This window comes from Sturnus vulgaris, chromosome 4 (assembly GCF_052056855.1).
Source record: "Sturnus vulgaris isolate bStuVul1 chromosome 4, bStuVul1.hap1, whole genome shotgun sequence".
NCBI classification, from domain to species: domain Eukaryota; kingdom Metazoa; phylum Chordata; class Aves; order Passeriformes; family Sturnidae; genus Sturnus; species Sturnus vulgaris.
The window spans coordinates 1411941-1432498 of NC_142246.1; the positions used below are offsets into that span (position 1 = coordinate 1411941).

Below are 20558 nucleotides of genomic sequence, written 5' to 3' on the forward strand. Positions count from 1 at the left end.
ATTTTGGCAGCCTGGAGTTCATTCCATGGGGCAGCTCTGATTTCTGGGACAGGATCCAGGGAATGGCTGGAGCTGTTCCAGGGGAGGTTTAGGTTGGATATCAGGAAAAGGTTCCTCATCCAGAGGGTACTGGGGCACTGGAACAGCTCCCCAGGGAATGGCCACATTCCCAAGGCTGCCAGAGCTCCAGGGGTGTTTGGACAACGCTCCCAGGGACAGGGTGGGATTGCTGGGATCATCCTGGCAGGAGTCAGGTCAATGATCCTTGTGGGTCTTGTCCAACCCAGGGTATTCCATGATTCTCTGATTTTCTGGGAGACCATGGAGTTGAGCTTTCCTCAGTTTCCCTGCTCTTTTCCCAGACTTTTCCTGGAATAAACCATAATCCTTGGAATTTTATCCCACTTCTGAGAGAAACAACTCAATTATCCATGGATAATCCTTTTCCAGAACATTTGGAGGTGTCCCATTCCTCTCCATTCCTCAGGTTTCTCCTTCAGACATTGGATTAAAGTTCCTGGATGAGGAGACGTTCCCCAAACTCTTTCCCATCAAATGGGATGATCCAGACTCCTCCACTACGGAATTCCAGCTCTGCAATCCACAGCTCAGAAATCCCAGGGATTGATGAAGGAGAGCCAAGGGAATCATGGAATACATTGGGATGGGAGAAACCCTAAAATCCATCCCATTCCCAATCCCTGCCATGGGCAGGGACGCTTCCCACTGTCCCAGGTTGCTCCAGCCTGGAATTGGATGTTGGAATGGGAATTTCCACTTGGCCAGCACAATTCCCTCAATTAAATTCCCGAAAAATTCCATGGATGTCGAATGGAATCCACACTTACTTCCCAAAGACAGGCTCCAGAGTGCAGGGAAGGTAATTTTCCTGGTCATTGATGGATTTCTTTCCCACAGAAATCTTCACGTAGGGATCACACTGGAGGTGGGCACGGAAAGAAACACAAAAAACCCAAAAATGGAATTCCAGCCCCATCCTTTTCCATAGGTTGTTCCAAACCCCATCCCTCTCCCAAATAAAATGATTCTGGGAATTCAGCATCCATTTGGAAAGCAGGGAATTTAATTCGAGTTGGTTTTATTGCCAGGAGAAGGAAAAAAAATTCAAGGGAAAGATCCAATTCCACCCAAAAGATTTTACCTGGATCTACAGGGATCCATCATCCCAGTGACATCCAAGAATTCCCTGGAAAATCACTCAGGCCAAGTTTTGTCATCACTTCTCCCAGATTTTCCTTTTCCTGCTGATTTGTTTTTTAAGGAATGGATGGGAAATGGCTCTCAGGGAATGGAATGACCACCCAGGTATTCTTGGGCTGGGACTTTTTCTCTGGAAAATTCCCATTCCAGAGGAAATTTGGGATCAAATTTGGGTTGGCTTGGGGTTTTAAATGGAAAAACTCCTTTTTTTTTTTTTTTTTCTCCATCTTTTTAGTCCTCAGGAATTACTCATGGAAGACTTCTAAGGAATTGAACACTTCCATTCCAAATCCATTTTTAAAAATGGGGAAAATTCAAAAGTGGTTGGAATTTCTTAATCTACTTTTCCATATATCCCATTTATATTTCCCGTATTCTGTATATGTTTTTCCATATATTTCCATATCTATTCCTTATTTTCCCATAAGTTTTCCATGTGTATTTACTGTTTTCCTGTATATTTCCTCATCTATTTCCCACAGTGTTCCTTAAATTTTCCCCTCTTTTCCAGTGGAACAGAGACTTTAAAAGGGTTTTGCCCTTCCCTGAGTTGTGGATAGACACAATTCCTATTTTCCCAGAATTTCCCTCCCAGACCAGCAAACCTTTGCAAGAAGGAATTTTGGGAAGAACAGGATTTTATTTCCTTCAGCACCAAAACAACGCCAAAATAAAACCAAACCCAAAACTCATGGAACCAATGCTGAAAAATCCCAGCGGACAAAGGAAGAGCTGGTTCCTGGAATTCCCAGATATTTCAATGGAGGCAGAAAACAGAAACAAATTCCTAAATTTTAGAGGAAATATGTAAATTTTGACCCAATTTTGACCCCATTTTAACCAAACTTTGACCCAATTTTGACCCAATTCTAACAAAATTTTGATACAATTTTGACCCAATTTTGACCCAATTTTGACCCAATTCTGACCCAATTCTGACCCAATTCTGACCCAATTCTGACCCAATTCTACCAAAATTTTCACCCAATTCTGACCAAATTTTGACCAAATTTTGATCAAATTTTGACCAAATTTTGACCAAATTTTGACCAAATTTTGACCCAATTCTGACCCAATTCTGACCCAATTCTGACCCAATTCTGACCCAATTCTGACCCAATTCTGACACAATTCTACCAAAATTTTGACCCAATTTTGACCCAATTTTGACCCAATTCTAACAACATTTTGACCCAATTTTGACCAAACCTTCACGAAATTTTGACCAATAAGGGCTGAGCTGTTCCAACGATCCGCTACAGGAGCCAACCCGGATCTTTCCCACCTCCCCATTTTGGGATACCTTGCCGTTGGAATCCTTGGGCTGCAGGTCGAAGGCGCGGATGACGTAAACCCGGACCAGACATTCCTGCAGTCCCCTGGCCGGGAGCTGCTGGAATTGCCGGGGAGGCACCGGAACGCGCGGATCGTCGGGAAGAGGGTAAATCCTGAAGGAACCCTGGGAAGGACACGGGAATTCAGGGAAGAACGTGTGGAGATGGGTCCTGTGGGAACGGGCTTGGAATGACTGGAATGAATCGTGGAATCGTGGAATGGTTTGGGTGGGAAGGGAGCTGAAAGCTCATCCCATTCCACGGCCAGGGATACGCTCCCTGATCCCAGGTGGATCCAAGCCCCAGTGTCCAAGCTGGCCTTGGACACTCCCTGGGATTTAAGGTCCTTCTAACCCAAACTATTCCATGATTCCATCAGGAAACTAATTGGGATGAATTTGGGATGCAGGGAATTGCTCCTCTGGAGCGTTATCTCTGACAAGGCAAAGCAGCTCCACTGCCTTCCCTATGAAATCTAGGAAAATCTCAACATCTGCTTTTCTCATGGAAAAGACACAAAGGGAGCAGGAAAAGGGAAGGGACCTTAAATCCCAACCCATTCCCACCCAAGGACACCTCCCACTGTCCCAGGTGGATCCAACCTGGCCTTGGACACTGCCAGGGATCCAGGGGCAGCCACAGCAAATCTGGGAATTGCAGCCCAGGCAGGAATTCCTTCCCAAGATCCCAGCCCAATCTCCCCTTTCCCAGTGGGAGCCATTCCCTGGGTCCTGTCCCTCCAGGCCTTGTCCCCAATTCCAGCTCTCCTGGAGCCCCTGCAGGGACTCTGAGCATTCCCTGGAATTTTCCCTTCTCCAGGGGAACATTCCCAGCTCTCCCAGAGCAGAGAGGCTCCAGAATCCTGGAATGGGATGGGAAGGAACTTTCAATCCCATCCCATTCCCACCCTTTCCATAGGCAGGGACACCTCCCACCACTTCCATGGATGAGGATTCCACAACTCCCCCAATTCCTGGAGTCACAGAACGACTTGGGCTGAAAAGGACTTCAAAGTTCCTCCAATTCCCACCCCTATGGATAAAATCCATGGAGAAAGGGCCAATCCCACCTTGAACTCCCCCACCACCGAGGGGTCATCGCTGGAATCCTGGGATCTCCCCCGGAACAGCTTGAAGGTGTGGCAGAAGTCGGAGAGATGCTCAAATTCCTCAACGTTTTCCAGCTCTGTCTCGTAGACCTGAGGAGGAAAAGATGGAGCAGGGAAAAAATTCCAACCAAATTCCTCCATCCTGGGAAAATTCATCCCACGGGGAGAAACTTGCGGGAATTTTGCCCCTGATTATTTCCCTTTGGGGCAGTGAGAAGAGAATTTGGGAATCCCACAAGAAATTCCAGTCCATCCCAATGACCCAGACAAAGCCAAGTTCTGCTGGTGGGTTTTTCATGGATGGAGATCTTCCAGCTGGGAATGTTTTCCTTAAAACCAAGGAAAATCCTCCCTGTTTGGGAGTTTGCATTAAATTTAACATTTCTTGTGCCTAAATCTCCCTCTTCCCTGAGAAATCCCTGATTTTCCTCATTCCCAAACCCTTCCCAGGGTGGCAGTTCCCCACTGCTTCCACCACTTCCCAAGAGAAAATCTCTGGAAGTTCCTCGAAAGGATTTTTCCAAAGGAAATGGAATTTTCCACACCTGGGGAAAATTTGTTTGTTTTTTTTTAAACCTGGATGGAAAAAAAAACCAAAAATCCCAAGGGAATCATGGAGAGTGGAATTCCAAGGATCCACACCTGACAGAAGCCACTCACCTTCAAGGTGTCAAATCCCTTTTCCAAGTAATATCCACATTTTTCCCTCTCTCCCGTGGAAGCGTAAAATTTGCTCCACCAGTCGATGAATTCCTCCTCCTGCAGCCAGAGATCCCAAAGTTACTCATTTTCCACAAAAAAAAAAAAAAAAAAAAAAAAAAAAAAAAATTCCCAGGAAAACAGCAGCAGCTCCCAGATTTGGGAAGTGAACTCTGCATAAACCCCATCCCTGATTTCCAGGTTTTTTGGGATGCTCCCAGCCCAGATCCGGGTGTTAGAGCCACTGTGGATATTCCCAAAAGGATTATTCCTCATGGGAAGATGAGGTAGAGTCCCAAGAAGAATATTCCAAGGATTTGGAGCATTTTTAGGGAATTTTTGGCCACTCTGAGGGTGGTTTTCCCAGGATTTCCATGCAAGGAATGAATCCATTTAATTCTGGTGTTAACAGCTTGAAATGCCTCAATTTTAGGCTTTCCCTGGAAATTTTTTGGGATTTGGGAGACAGGGATTGACTCCCTGGTTGCATCCCAGCACTTCCCAACCTCCCCATCCCAAGAAAACCTGCGGATAAATGAATAAATCCATGAAATTCCCATCTTTCCATTAAAACCCAATAGTGCTCAGAACTCTGGAAGGACAAAACCCTCGGATGAAAAAATCTGGGAAAATCCCACTAAACCTCGGCTCTCACCATCTCCCATTGCCTCATTCCTGGTGCAAACCATTCCAGCTCCAAGGATGCTATTCCAAGAGGATAAACGGCCACGCTGGCTCAATATTCCATGGATTTTATAGGAATCCCACTTCTAAAATCACTTTGTTGGCAACCTATGAAAAATTCCTGGAAAATCCTGGTGTCTCCTTTTAGGAGGCTGCAGAATCCCAGCTCAGTGACCTCACAGGGTATTCCAAATACATTTTTATTGGATTTATATTTGAAGCCAACAGTGTGGGATTTAATGGATAGACATTGGATTTAATTGGAATATTCTGGAAATTCACTCTGAGGCTTCTGCCACCTTCTTTTTTTTTTTTTTTTAAGAGAAAAATCCCATTTTTCCTTTCAGCACTTCCCATTTTATTCTTTCAAGGGCTCCATTTGGACCTGGTGACATTCCACAGGTATTGGGATACAAGGAAAACACTTGGAATCATCCCAGGACTTACCCACAGAATCTTCTGCAGCCCCAAGGAAAAGAGTTGGATTAGAGGTTTTTGCTGGATTTTGGTTGATATTCCAATGAAAAATGGTGAAAATGGAGGGAAGGGGAATGGCTGGAACGCTAATGGTGATGGATATGATTCCATTTGGGAATGGGAAAGCGATGGAAAGCAATGGATTGCCAAAGGATGGATTGAGGAATTTCGTTTATCCAAGGGATGGATAAAATTCCCTCCAGGTATCCCAAAGCACCTCCAGGGGTTTATCCAGGGCACAGACAATCTCTGGGATCGGGATCTCTGCTCCCTTTCCAGCTTTTTCATGGATCCCACTGGGCACAACCCCCAGTGGATAAATTTAAACTCAAGTGACCAAATCCTGAAAGTTTCCTGGAAAAGGAGCTTATTCCCACCTGGAAAGCTGCTGCCGTGATGATCCAAAGGTTTCCTGTCTCCATATCCCTGTTCCATCCCTCTTCCCTCTCATCACCCTGGAATTCCAATCTTTTCCCCAGGAGGGACCTCTCATTTGGATATCCTGGGAATAACTGGATCATTTCACCCAATCCCATCATCCCAGGAGCTGCAGCAGCTCCGGGAACAAAGCCCAGCTGGAGTAAAGGAGAATTTCTGCTTTATGGAAAAAATTCCTTGCTGGGAGGGTGAGGAGGGGCTGGGCTGGAATTCCCAGATTTGCTGTGGCTGCCCCTGGATCCCTGGCAGTGCCCAAGGCCAGGTTGGATCCACCTGGGAAAGTGGGAGGTGTCCCTGCCCATGGATGGGGTGGAATGGGATGGGATTTGAGGTCTTTTCCAGCTCAAACCATTTCAGGATTCTGGAGCCAGGCTGGGAGAACTGGGAATGCTCCCCTGGAGAAGGGAAAATTCCAGGGAATGCTCAGAGTCCCTGCAGGGGCTCCAGGAGAGCTGGAATTGGGGACAAGGCCTGGAGGGACAGGACCCAGGGAATGGCTCCCACTGGGAAAGGGGAGATTGGGCTGGGATCTTGGGAAGGAATTCCTGCCTGGGCTGCAATTCCCAGATTTGCTGTGGCTGCCCCTGGATCCCTGGCAGTGCCCAAGGCCAGGTTGGATCCACCTGGGACAGTGAGAATTGTCCCTGAACATGGAACTTTCAGATCCCTCCCCACCCAAACCATTCCATGACCCCACAAACCCCGGCTGTGAAAATCCCGGAGTTTTCTCCGGGAATACTTTCCCCCCTCCGCGGTGGCAGTGCCATGGGCTGGCTCCCAACTGGGAATATCAAAACCATCAGGAACATTCCAGGGGGGCAGCGCAGGGATGGGAACCATTCCCAGGAGGAGCCATCCAACACCCAGAGCTCTTCCAAGGAGCAGTAACCGGAGAAGCCGTGAAATGTGGGCTTGGATTTGGAAGGAGCAAACACAGCAAACAACCAATTATCCCAAATAGTTTGCAGACATGGATCGGCCGGAATTGGCTCCGCTCGGCTCCGTTAACGTGTCCTGGGATGGGGGATTTGGAAAGCAGCACGAGCTGGAGAAACAGCGGAGTAACAGCGGAGTAACAGTGGAGTAACAGCGGAGTAACAGCCTTGTAGGGCTCCTCAGCAGAGCACGGAGGAGCAAAGGTGTCCGAGAGTCCGTCCTGAGCTCGTCTCCTCTGGGAGGAGCCCAGGAATCATGGAATTATGGAATGGGAAGGGATCTGAAAGTTCATCCCATTCCATGGACAGGGACACCTCCCCACTGTCCCAGGTGGATCCAACCTGGCCTTGGACACTGCCAGGGATCCAGGGGCAGCCACAGCAAATCTGGGAATTGCAGCCCAGGCAGGAATTCCTTCCCAAGATCCCAGCCCAATCTCCCCTTTCCCAGTGGGAGCCATTCCCTGGGTCCTGTCCCTCCAGGCTTTGTCCCCAATTCCAGCTCTCCTGGAGCCCCTGCAGGGACTCTGAGCATTCCCTGGAATTTTCCCTTCTCCAGGGGAACATTCCCAGCATTCCCAGCCTGGCTCCAGAGTCCTGGAATGGGTTGAGTTGGAAGGACCTTATATCCCATCCCATTCCCACCCCATCCATGGGCAGGGACACCTCCCACTTTCCCAGGTGGATCCAACCTGGCCTTGGACACTGCCAGGGATCCAGGGGCAGCCACAGCAAATCTGGGAATTCCATTCCAGCCCCTCCCCACCCTACCAGGGCAGAATTCCATCCCAAAATCCCACCCATCCCTGCCCTTTGGCAGTTTAAGCTCTTCCCCCTCATCATTAACACCCCAGATCCCGGTGAAATCCAGGACCTCCCTCACACGCTCCACACTGAGCTGGATTTTTTTGGCTGGAAAAGCTTTTTTCCAAGATTTCCCCAGCTGCAGCCCCTGGGCCTCATTCCCAGCTCCTGCTTTTGTTCGAAGCTCCCAAGCCATAAAGGAGAAGGAGCCGGGAAGGAAGATGGGAACACAGTTTTTCCAAACTGGGATGCTTTTCCTAAGGAAACATTCCCATCTTTTTGCAAACTTTTTTTATCACATTGGCTCCCATTACTGGAGGATCCTGAAAAAACTGGGATGGTGGGATGGTTTATTCCCACCTAATACTACCATAGTTTGATTTTAAATTAATGCTTTGCAGCTTTTCCCTCTCTTTTTTTTTTTTTTTCCCCCTGGATTTTGTTTGTCCTAAACAAAAAACACATCCGTGGAAATTAAAAATGCAAATGGAGACTGGGATGGGGGTGGGTTGACTATTTCAGGAATTTTAACTTCCATAGTCAGGATCCCAGCATTGCCACTGCTGTGGGATGGAAAAATCCATTAATTGAACAATATTTGGATCCATGGAAGTGTCCAAGGCCAGGCTGGAATGGGCTTGGAGCAATCTGAGATAGTGGGAGGTGTCCCTACCCTTGGAAATTGTGGAATGGGACAGGATTTAAGGTCCTTCCAACCCAAACTATTCCATGATTCCATCAGGAAACTGATTGGGATGAATTTGGGATGCAGGGAATTGCCCCTCTGGAGCGTTATCTCTGACAAGGCAAAGCAGCTCCACTGCCTTCCCTATAAAATCTAGGAAAATCCCAACATCTGCTTTTCTCATGGAAAAGACACAAAGGGAGCAGGAAAAGGGAAGGGACCTTAAATCCCAACCCATTCCCACCCAAGGACACCTCCCACAGTCCCAGGTGGATCCAACCTGGCCTTGGACACTGCCAGGGATCCAGGGGCAGCCACAGCAAATCTGGGAATTGCAGCCCAGGCAGGAATTCCTTCCCAAGATCCCAGCCCAATCTCCCCTTTGCCAGTGGGAGCCATTCCCTGGGTCCTGTCCCTCCAGGCCTTGTCCCCAATTCCAGCTCTCCTGGAGCCCCTGCAGGGACTCTGAGCATTCCCTGGATTTTCCCCTTTTCCAGGGGAGCATTCCCAACTCTCCAGTTTTTTCTCCCAGCAGAGCTGCTCCATCCCTCTGATCATCCTGGTCCCACCTCTGGATCACTCCCACATTTCCATGTCCTTCCTGTTCTGGGATCAGAATTCCTTCAAAATCTTCGAAGCTGGGGACAGAATTCCTTCAAAACCACCCTCATTCCCTTTGGAATGGATGGAAAACCCAGGACACACTGGCTGGAATTTCCATTTTCCTAAGCAGCAAGCAGGATCATTCCCAGAAGGAAAACACCTCCTTCCATCTTTATCCACGTATTCTCATGGATTCGGGTCATTAATTAAGCGATTAATTAATCAAGCGATTAATTAGCAATTAGAAAGGAAGCGATACCTACATGAGGCGGGGCCCGGGAATCCGGGATGTTAATTAGTGCTGAGCTCGTCAAACCCTCGGAAAGCTACAAATTAAAATGATCCGTTATCCAAGGAATGCCGGGAACGGGGATGAACAAACAGCAGCGAGAGCAACAATTAAAGGGATTAATCCAAACTAATATTCCCAACCGTGACGAGGCAAATTCGGGTTGAGCACAGGGTTTGTTTTTAGGGATGTTTAACAAACAGTTGGAATGAGGTAGAGGAAAAATGGGATATTAAAGGGGGAAAATATGGAAAAGCTGTTAGTAATTCCCAGAGGAGGAGAAGCTTTTTCCTGGATACCCAGGGCTGTAAACTCAGGGAATTATCCCAGAATGCAGGGAAAGATCTGAGCCAGGGGGATTTAGAGTGGGATTGAGAATGTTCAGAATCAAGGTCGTGGTCCAAGCCCAGATTATCCTGGCCAAACCAAAACCAGGGATCACTTCCATGGGCAGGAAGTGGTGGCGCTGGGATTCCAAGGATCCCTTGGAGGTGGAAAAGGGGGAGGAATGAAAGGTTCTTCCCAGAAAACAGCCAGCTTTGTGGATCCTGACAGCATTCCCGGTTATCCAGAACAGGCTTGTTCCCAAAACCCTGCTCTGATCCCACCAGATCCAGAGCAGCACCCTTGGGCCAAACTCCACCATTTCCAGCTGCTCCATAGAGAAAAAATTCCCTGAGGATCATTTTCCACCAGGATTCCCTCACAGCTCCCAGAGGCTGCTGGGAACTGCTCCTTTCCAGCAGATTTCCATGAGGAGACGGAACAAATCCCTGCTCATCCCATGATCCTGATCTGGGGTTTCCCACAATTTGGAATTGGGATTTCCCACTATCCAGTGCTGGAAGTGCCTGGACAATCCTGGCTGTCATTCCCAGTGGTGGGATTCCCAATCTGTCCCATTTTTCCAAGTGGTCAGGATGGAAGGAACACCCTGGGATGCTCAGATTAGGATCAGCAGTGCCCATGATTCCCTGGAATTTTCTGCTCAGATTCCCATGATTTATTCATGGAAAACCACGTTGAGGGTAAACCTGCTCCCATTTTCTCCTTCAGGAATAAAACCTCTGGATAGGGACACATCTCCCTTTATACCCCCTGGAGCTCTGGGAGCTGCTCCCAGGAATGTGGAATCTCATCCCAAAGATTCCAGAGGAAGGAATGAGACAAAGTTTTGGAATCCTGGAGCTTTGCTCCCTTCCCGAGTCTCTTCCCATGGGAATGAACCCCAGGAAAACACCGGGAGCAGAGCAGGCAGGACAAGACCTGATCCAGCAGCTTCTTCCAAAAATTCCACCTTTCCAAAACTCCACCCCGTGTCCTTCTCCCAGAGAACCAAACTAGACAGGATCAGCCGGGAAAAGTCTCTTTTCCATGACTTTTAGGAGGATTTTCCTCACTTTGTGTGACCAGGATGTGATTCCTGTGCACTTAAACTGGTTTTTGAACTCCAGCTGAACTCCTGATCCCGCTTGGATGAGATGGATAACACGCTCCTAAACCTTGGAGCAGAGGGATTTCACCTCTGGTTGTTTTCCCGATTTTCCAAGGAAAGCAACAAAGGGATCCTTTGTTCCAACCATCCTTCGGAGCAGGGACCAAAGCCAGGCTTGGCAAGGAGGGAGAAAAACTCCGGAGCCACACAAGGAAACACATCCATGAAAAATCCTGGCTCTGGCTTCCAAAGAGCCCTGAGCACGAGCTGCTGGCTTGGTATCCATCTCTTTTCCCGGGAAAGTGAAGCAGGATGGTCCCTGAGGGCTGGGATTGCTCCTTGGCCTCCCAAATCTGGCCCTGGATGGGCGGAATGATCCCAATGGTCCATCCACGCCTCAATCCATGTCCACCTCCAGGACAGGAGCAGCTCCCAGGGCCAAAATTCCGAGGTGGGAATTTTTGGGTTGGCCTTCCAGGAAGAAGCTCCCTCCTTTTCTGAAATAACGGGAAAAACAAGGAGAGAAACAAATGGAGAAGGACGAATCCAGGCTCAAACTGAAGAGCTCCATTGGAAGGGGCATTGTTTGGAAGATGCTTCTTCCAGAAAAAAAAAAAGCCGGAATTTTCCACTTTGGAATGGTTTTGTCACATCCCTCTCTCCATTTCCCTGCTGTCTAAACTCTTCCCTAAATTTGATCTGAGCTTGGAGAAGTTTCCAATAAAATTATCCCAGAGAACAAAGCTCCAGGATTCCAAAGCTCCGTCTCATTCCTTCCTCTGGAATCTTTGGGATGATTCCACATTCCCAGGAGCAGCTCCCAGAGCTCCAGGGGGTATAAAAGGAGGCTTGTCCCTATCCAGAGGTTTTATTTCTGAAGGAAAAAATGGGAGATTTGCCACCAATGTGGTTTCCCATGAATAAATCATGGGAATCTGAGCAGAGAATTCCAGGGAATCATGGGCACTGCCAATCCCACTCTGGGCATCCCAGGGTGTTCCCTCCATCCTGACCACTCGGAAAAATGGGACAAACCGGAATTCCCGGTGGGAATGACCAGCACCACATTGTCCAGGTACTTCCAGCACTGGATTGTGAGAAATCCCAATTCCAAATTGTGGGAAACCCCAGATCAGGATCATGGGAAACTGGGCTCAAGTTCCACATCCCAAGTTGGGATCCCGCAGTGGGTTCAGCCCCCAGAAGATTCCCACATTATTCCCTCCATTTTCTCCCAAGTTCCTTAGTCCTAGACTAAAAGAAAGGGGGAATTTAGTACAAACATTCCTGTTCCCAAATTCCGTGATTTCCATGGACATGCTCCAATTACTGCCCTGATAAGAGACAAAGCCCAGCCGTAAATTTTAAGGATAAATCCTTAAATGGGAAGCGAAAAGGAGGGAATGGGGCTGCTTTCCCAATTTCCCAGGAGCATTTTTGGGAGCTACTTTTCACCGGAGCCAACTTTTCCCAATTCTCCTGTCTGGTTCCTAATGGAGGCTGAAGGATTTCAGGACAAGATCCCAATGGAGCTGTGAATAGGATCATGGAATCATGGAATTATTTGGGTGGGAAGGATCCTAAATCCCATCCCATTCCACCTCTTCTGTGGGCACTATTCCAGGTTTCTCCAAGCTGGCCTTGGACACTTCCAAGGATGAGGATTTGGGATGAGCAGGGCCATGTCCACAGGCTTATTTTTGGAATTTGCCAAATTCCTGATTCCCAGCATGATGTGGGACCCACCCCGAGCCTGCCTTGGGATACACCACAAATAGCCAACAGCATCAGAAAATCCTTGGGAATAAAAACCCCCAGGAGCCACCAAGGACGTGGATAAAGAACAAGATCCATGCCCAAGTTGGACATCTTGGATTTAGCAGCTCCTCCATCCCTGGAATTGCTCAAAGCCAGGGAAACTGAGGCAGGAAACACCTGGAAGGCAGATTCCTTCCAAGAACTCCAGCTTTTCCAGCCCTGTGGCATCCAGAAATAGGGAAAAGGGAAATTCCAGTCCTTGATATTCCACCAAGGGATGGGAGACCAGGAAAAGCTCCACCAAACATTCCTGACATCATTCCCAGCTGCTCCAGAGGCAGCATTGCCTCTGGATCCATGGATCCCACACACAGCTCTGTCCCAAAGATCCTTTCTCCTGGAGAAGGAACCTGAGGGCTGTGGAGATGGGAATTTTCTGGAAGAACAAAAGCTCCTGTGGTGTGTCCATCCTGATCCCTTCCCAAGGGAATGCTGAGATCCCTCAAATTCACTGGAACTGCAGCAATTTCCCCCTCTTTCCATGCTCCCACCGCCACAGATTTGGGATTCAGGATTCCACAATCCCAGTCCAGTAAAATTCCAGGAGCCAAACTGGGACAAGGAGACCTGGCCATGGATCAAGGAGGACGGAGCCTCAGGGAATTTTTGCTTTCCTTGGGAAGAGCCCAGCACGGATTTCTCTCCATCAGGAAAGCAAATCCAGCCCTGCATTCCCAAAATAGGGAATGAGGAGGAGTTTGGGGTTGTGCAGGTGAGGAAAGGAAGGGAAATCACGTGGAAGTTGGAAAAGGATGGATCCAACCGGATCCGGCCCCACATCGGCACCTCGGATCCAACCACCAGAGCCACCGGAGCACGGAAAGAATCCGGGATTCTCCCGGCGCGGCCGCGTTTTCCGTACCTGGATGGGGATCAGGGGCTCTTTGTCATCGATGTCGATGAGGACGTCGTCCCTGGGCGTGAGGCTGACGTCATCTGCAACCGGAGCAGGGCAGCACCGTGATCCCGGGATTTGGGAATCTCAGAGCCCAGAAACCTTGGGATTGACCTCCAGGAGTGATCCTAGTTTCTCCCAGACTCCACTTCCATGATTCCAATCCCATCCAGACCCTTCCCATTACCCAAAGTTGATATACACGATCCCAAACTCATCCCAGAGCCTCCCCACCATTCAAAGGTCATCTCCATGATCCCAAACTTATCCCAGACCCTTCCCACCATTATCCAAAGGTCATCTCCATGATCCCAACATCTCACAGACACTTGCCCACCATCCAAAGCTGATCTCCATGATCCCAACCTCATCCAGGGCTCCAAGGAGTCAGGAGAGGGACTTGGGACAAGGACATGGAATGCCAGGACAAGGGATGGATTGAACTGAAAGAAGCGGAGATCTGGGTGGGATTTTGGGAAGGAATTCCTGCCTGGGAGGGTGGGGAGGGGCTGGGCTGGAATTCCCAGAGCAGCTGTGCCCACCCCTGGATCCCTGGGAATGTCCAAGTCCAGGTTGAATCCACCTGGGACAGTGGGAGGTGTCCCTGCCATGGATGGGGTGGAACAGGATCACCTTTAAATTCCCTCCCAACCCAACCATTCCATGACTCCATGAAGGACACAAACCCAAATATTCCCACGGACCTGGCTGCTCCTGGGACGCCCCCGTGTCCTGCTGGAAGGGATCCCAGTAGAATTCCTGGAGGGAGCGGATGGTGCACTGTCCCACCACGGGTCTCCTGCCGAAGGGGCGGTTGTCGATGATCTTCAGGATGATGGGGGGGCTGTAGAGGCTCTCCTTGGGCAGACGCTGCGGGAAGAGGGAAGGGAAGATGGAATGAGGCTGGAAAGGGAGGACAGAGGTTCTGCACCAACCCCAAAAAAACAAGGGAAGAAGGAGCTTCACCAGAAGAACCGATTTTATGGAATTTTGGGGTCCTGCACCAGAAAAAACGATTTTATGATGCCTCCAGGTCCTTCACCACATGATCCATTATGGAATTTTGAGACCTTTCACCAGAAGAACCAATTTTATAAAATTTTGAGATCCTTCACAAGAAGAACCAATTTTATGGAATTCTGAGACCCTTCACCAGAAGAACCATTTTTATGGAATTTTGAGGTCCTGCACCAGAAAAAACGATTTTATGACAGCTCCAGGTCTTTCACCACATGATCCATTATGGAATTTTTGAGATCCTTCACCAGAACCATTTTTATGGGACTTTGAGGTCCTTCACCAAAAGAACCGATTTTATGACACCTCCAGGTCCTTCACCACATGATCCGTTTTTATGGGTTTTTAGGTCCTTCACGAAATCCATTTCCATGGGATTTTGAAGTCCTTCACCACAATATCCAATTTTATGGGACATCCAGGTCCTTCAGTATGAGACCCATTTTTATAGGACCTCCAGACCCTTCAAAGAATCCATTTTTAGGGGACTTTGAGGTCCTTCACCTCAAGATCCAATTTTATGGGACCTCCGGATCATTTTGATCAAGATCCATTTTTATGGGTCTTTGAGGTCCTTCACAAGACACATTTTTATGGAATTTCGAGGTCCTTCACCCCAAGATCCATTTTTTGGGACCTCCAAAGCCCTTCACAAGATCCCCTTCTATGGGACTTCGAGGTCCTTCACCAGACCTATTTTTATAGGATTTTCAAGTGTTTCACCTCATTTTTGAGGATTTTCCCTTCCCCCTGCACCACCCCAGTCCCACTGGGACCTCACCACTTCCATGAAGAGCACGCAGACGTCGAAGTTGGGGTTCTTCTTGACGTTCTTGATGACGCCGGACTGGACGCGCTGGCCCCCGCACTCCACCAGCAGGCTGGGCGAGGTCACGCTGGCCAGCTGGAAACTCTTGAGATTCCTCAGCCCCCAGGCCAGGATCTGTGGGATGAGGGCACACCAAATCCTGAGCCAAATCCATGAGGTTCCTCATCCCCCAGGATCTGTGGGATGAGGGCACACCAAATCCTAAGCAAATCCTTGAGGTTCCTCAGCCCCCAGGACCTGTGGGATGAGGAGACACCAAATCCTTGAGATTCCTCAGCCCCCAGGCCAGGATCTGTGGGATGAGGGGACACCAAATCTTTGAGGTTCCTCATCCCCTAGGATCTGTGGGATAAGGAGACACCAAATCCTGAGCAAATCCTTGAGGTTCCTTCAGGCCAGGATTTGTGGGATGAGGAGAAATCGAATCCTGAGCCAAATCCATGAGGTTCCTCATCCCCTAGGATCTGTGGGATGAGGGCACACCAAATCCTGAGCTAAATCCTTGAGGTTCCTCAGCCCCCAGGCCAGGATCTGTGGGATGAAGGGACACCAAATCCTGAGGCAAACTTCTGTTTCCAAGATTCCATGGAGCTCCTCGGCTCTGGAGGAGAACCTGGAAGTTGAACCGTGTGGGACAAGCAGTGGTGGGAATTATGGAATCCTTGAGGTTGGAAAAGACCTCCAAGGTCATCGAGTTCAACCTGTGACCGATCCCCACCTCGGCACCAGGAGTTCCTTCCATCCTTCCAGGGATGGGGATTTCAGATCTCCCTGGGCACTTCCAATGCCTGACCACCCTTCCCATGAGGAAATTCCTCCTGATTTCCAAACTCAGCTTCATCCTTATCCCAACCCCTGTTCTCTGAGCTTCATCATCATCCCATACCTTGTTCCCTGAGTTGCATCCTTATCCCATCTCTCATTCCCTGAACTTCATCCTTATCCCATCTTTCATTCCCTGAACTTCATCCTTATCCCAACCCCGTTCCCTGAACTTCATCCTTATCCCATCCCTCATTCCCTGGCAGCAGACCCCCAACACCTCCAGCTCCACCTTCCTGTCAGGGAATTCTGAGGAGCCAGAAGTTCCCCCTGGAGTCTCCTTTTTTTGGTTTGGTTTTTTTTTTTTTTCCGGAATCCCACCCTGGAATCCATCTGGGATGCCATTCCCGGATCCGTGGCTCACCTCGATGGCCGTGCGCTGCAGGACGGGTTTGATTCCCTGCGGGACCATGTAGACGTTGGGCTCCCGCTGCGGCGGCGGATAGGGAAGGTCGGAATCCGCAGACTGCGGGAGCAGAGAGGGGAAGGAAAACATCAGGAAGAGCCAGGATGGGACATCAAACCCCTTTCCATGTTGGATCCACCCAGCATCTCCATCTTTGCCAAACTCATCTTTCCCGGGAAATCCAGGACAGCCCGAGGAGAGAGATGAGGAATGGCAGGATGGAGGCGCCGGAAAAATGGTTTTTATCTCTTTAATCCATCCTGGAAAAGATCCAACATTCCTGAGCTTTTCCCAGGAAAATAGAAAGGATCTGAACCTCCAAGGTTCAACCCTTTTTAGGGAATGATGGGATGGAACCACCTCTATCCCATCCTGGGATTGTGGCGGGATGAGGAAAGGGATGAAGCAGCAGCGGGTTCGTAGCTGGGTGATTCCCAAAAAAATGTAGTGGGAGCAGCACCGTGGGATGGGGGATTGGCATCACCTCTGGATCTGGGAAGAGGCTGTGGTTCATCCCACACTTCATGGATAATCCAGAAATCCATGGGATAGGACTCAGGTGAAACTACCTAAGGATTCCATTGGGATCATCCCAAATCTGGGAGGCAGCCACGGAATTCCCGATTTGCCTTCCCAAAGGAGGAAAGTGGGAGACTGAATTCTTCCCCTTTTCTTCTCCTGCATCTCCCAGAGCCCCCAGAAAGGCTGGAATGAAAGCAAAACCTCTGGAAATCCATCCTAGGAGCATGGAATTCTCTCCCAGCTGGAATTTTATTGGATTCAATGGCACATTGGTGTATTTTAATTACGGGATTAGGTGAGGGATTGGCTCTCCAAAGGGATTTTCCACATGGAATCATGGAATGGTTGGAAAGGACCTTAAGGATCAGATCATCCCATTTCAACTCCCCTTCCCATAAAATTCCAGGCTTTAACTTTCCTTAGGAATTGCTGGTTCCCGAGTCCAGTTGCTCGTTAGCCAAAGGTTTTTGGGAATTCCTTGTGGGAGAAGGTGCCTGGGATTCCCACATGGAGCAGCCACTCCTCCATCCCATGATCCACGTGCTCCCAGAGCTGATTAGTGCTGGCAGGGAACGGGAATTTTATCTGGGATAACCCAAAGGAGAAGCGAGAGCTGCAGAGAATTCCCATATTCCCTGGGTTACCTCTGGAACTCTAATTCCCAAAAAAAACCTCCTTTCAGGCTGTTCAGGCCCAAAATCATGGAATGGTTTGGGTTGGAAGGGATTTTAGTGATCAGTCTTTTGGCAAATCCAATGGGAAATCCTTGGGAAGGAGCTCCTGCCCCACCCATCGTCTCCAGGATCCACCTGGATTTCAGCCCTGCATCATTCCAGGGTTTTTTAGCTCCTTCCTGCTGCTCTCCCAGTGGTTTTCCAGGCGTTCTCCTGGATTCCAGCTGAATCCTGGAGGATGGAATGTTCTGCTGGATGGATGGGAACGAGCAGGGAATGCCGGGGATGAGGCGGGAGCAGGGAGGGATCGGGATGGGAGTGAGGAAAAAGCAATTCCCAGACAAAGCTGGCTGGAGGGAGGAAAATCCATGAAAATCCTACTGGGAGCTGGGATGGGTTGAACAAGGATAAATCTGAGGGAATCCCGGTGGCAGGGAGCTCTGGAAACCACGGATTCCAATCCGGATTTGGATCCAGGTTGGATCAATGTGAAAATCGACATGGATGAGGCAAAAAAAAAAAAAAAAAAAAAAAAAAGGCTGGAAAAGATTCCGGGTTTAGATGGAAGCTGGGATGTGATCCAAAGATAAATCCCAGCATTTGGTGGGAATTTAGCCCCCAAAAGGCCATTCCCAAGAAAAAAATGGATAAGGATGGAGCCAGCCTGATCCTTCAGGAGCATCCATGAGGCACCGGAGACTCCGGCCAGCACCAATCCTTGGGATGCAGCTCCAGGAATTTTATTGGGATGGGGTTCTTGCAATCCTGCTCTCCCTGAAAGGCTCTGCTGGGATTTCCTTGGATTCTGGGAAAAGGGAAGGAAAGGGAAGAGAGTGATACCCATTGGAGGAGCCCCTCAGAGAACAAGGCAGGCATGCAGAGCTGTGGAATGCCCCATCCCGGAATTCCAGCAGTGGGAAGAAATGGAGGAAAAAAGAGGAGAGAGATGATTATGGACACACAAAACAGCAGGATGAGCTCCCAAGGAAAGGAGGCTTGGGTGGGAAAAAAATCTTGGAAAAATGTGTTTATCCCATCCAATCCAGGCTTTCCTGGGAATGTGGCTCAGGTCTTTCCTAGCTTGTCTCCTAGATTTTGGGATTAACATCTCCAAGGGCCACCACAACATTCCAAGAGTTGTTCCCTTTCCCTGCCTGCAGTGTTCCAAGATCTCAACTCCACCTCTTAGTTCAGCCTGGGATCGGCTCCATGGGATGCAGGAGGATAAAGTCTTGGGATCCTGGGTGTGGAATCAGAATCATGGGAATGATGGAATCATGGAATATTTCCTGTTGGAAAACTCATCCCATTCCATGGGCAGGAAACCTCCCACTATCCCAAGCCCCATCCAACCTATCCCTGAACTTCTCCTGGGATGAGGGACGAAAATTTCCTTCGGAACAACTGGAACAGTCTGGCACATCCTTGCCTCACTGCAAATTCCCTATGGAATGTTTGGAACTGGGATTTCCCCAGGGCAGCCCAGCATTCCAGCTCTGGCACGCCCAGGTTGAAAGTTTGGGATGCCTCATTCCAGAGGGTAAATGGATCCCAACATTCCTGGCCATGGGGAAAAGCCCATCTGGCCAGGGGTCACTCATATTCCCAAAATCCTGATGCTCCTGGCTTGACCCATCCAGGAAAAAGAGGATTTCCCAAAGAAGCAAATCTGAACAAGTCCAGGATTAAAACCAAGGAATTCCCAAAGACTCACCTCATCCAGGCTGGAGGAGAGATCACTCTGGGAAAGAGGAGAGGACAGAATTAGAGGAATTCTCATCCCTAAACCCATCCCAAGATTTGTAATTGGAGCTGACAACCGAAGGGAATCATGGAATGGATTGGGCAGGAAAAATCTTAAATCCCATCCAGTCCCATCCCCTTCCCCTATTCCAGCTGGATCCAACCTGGCCTTGGACACTGCCAGAGATCCAGGGGCAGCCACAGCAAATCTGGGAATTGCAGCCCAGGCAGGAATTCCTTCCCAAGATCCCAGCCCAATCTCCCCTTTCCCAGTGGGAGCCATTCCCTGGGTCCTGTCCCTCCAGGCCTTGTCCCCAATTCCAGCTCTCCTGGAGCCCCTGCAGGGACTCTGAGCATTCCCTGCAATTTTCCCTTTTCCAGGGGAACATTCCCAGCATTCCCAGCCTGGCTCCAGAGCCTTTGGAGCATCTCCATGGGATCCTGTGGATCCTGGAATGTGATAAATTTGCCCTGTCAGGAACGAGCTGCCCCATTCCCAGCTGGGGAAAAGCAGGATCTCCAAGCAGAAATTCCTTCATCCTAAAATAATTCCCTAAGACAGGATGGAGGGATTGCTGGAAATGGGCTCCAAATCCCTGGGAAAGCTGGGAATGGTGCTGGATTTGCAAGGAGGAGTCGGGAATTACCTCAAATCCAGGGATGTGATGCACAGCCGGCTGCAGGGAGAGAACACAATTCCCATTAACATTCCCAGTGCTAATTCCTCTTTTTCCAGCAGGGAAACTTCAACCCCTTCCATTCCCAGCTCTAAAAGTCCTGGATTCTCATCCAGCCAGGAAGCACCAAATCCACCCCGATGATTCCCACTGGGATCAAACAGCTCCTCTGGGAGCACATCCCATTCCAAGGCCTTCCCAAGGCTTTTCCCACCCGGTTCTGAGGGAATGAGGAGGAGGAAGAGGCCACGTGTGGATATCTGGGACCTTGTCCTGGTGTTTGGGCTGGGATTTCCAGGGAAGAGGGAATTGTGGGATTCCCATTCCCAGATAAAACTTGAGGCTGGGAAAGAAGAATGGGATACAGGGACTGAGCTTCTCAATCCATTCCTTTTTCCTGGCACATCCAGGATGCAGCCATTGGAAAAGCCAGAATGGCTTCA

The 20558-nt window shown here is 49.2% G+C and overlaps 1 protein-coding gene across 5 annotated transcripts in view; it reads right to left on the minus strand.

Annotated features, from left to right (window-relative positions):
* Positions 1-20558, minus strand: part of DYSF (dysferlin) — a 75943-nt gene that overhangs the window by 21225 nt on the left and 34160 nt on the right. For 2 of the 5 annotated variants that reach the window (XM_088162888.1, XM_088162889.1), the window contains 12 exons: positions 20086-20115; positions 19410-19436; positions 16458-16559; positions 15224-15385; positions 14130-14295; positions 13393-13466; positions 9252-9314; positions 5494-5505; positions 4324-4422; positions 3625-3753; positions 2525-2680; positions 849-940 (listed from right to left, as the gene is read on the minus strand). In XM_088162888.1, the coding sequence (XP_088019014.1) occupies positions 849-940; positions 2525-2680; positions 3625-3753; positions 4324-4422; positions 5494-5505; positions 9252-9314; positions 13393-13466; positions 14130-14295; positions 15224-15385; positions 16458-16559; positions 19410-19436; positions 20086-20115 (1112 nt within the window). Of the gene's footprint in view, positions 1-848; positions 941-2524; positions 2681-3624; positions 3754-4323; positions 4423-5493; positions 5506-9251; positions 9315-13392; positions 13467-14129; positions 14296-15223; positions 15386-16457; positions 16560-19409; positions 19437-20065; positions 20116-20558 lie in introns of all 5 variants that reach the window. The other 3 variants (XM_088162891.1, XM_088162892.1, XM_088162890.1) reach the window with 3 other exon arrangements.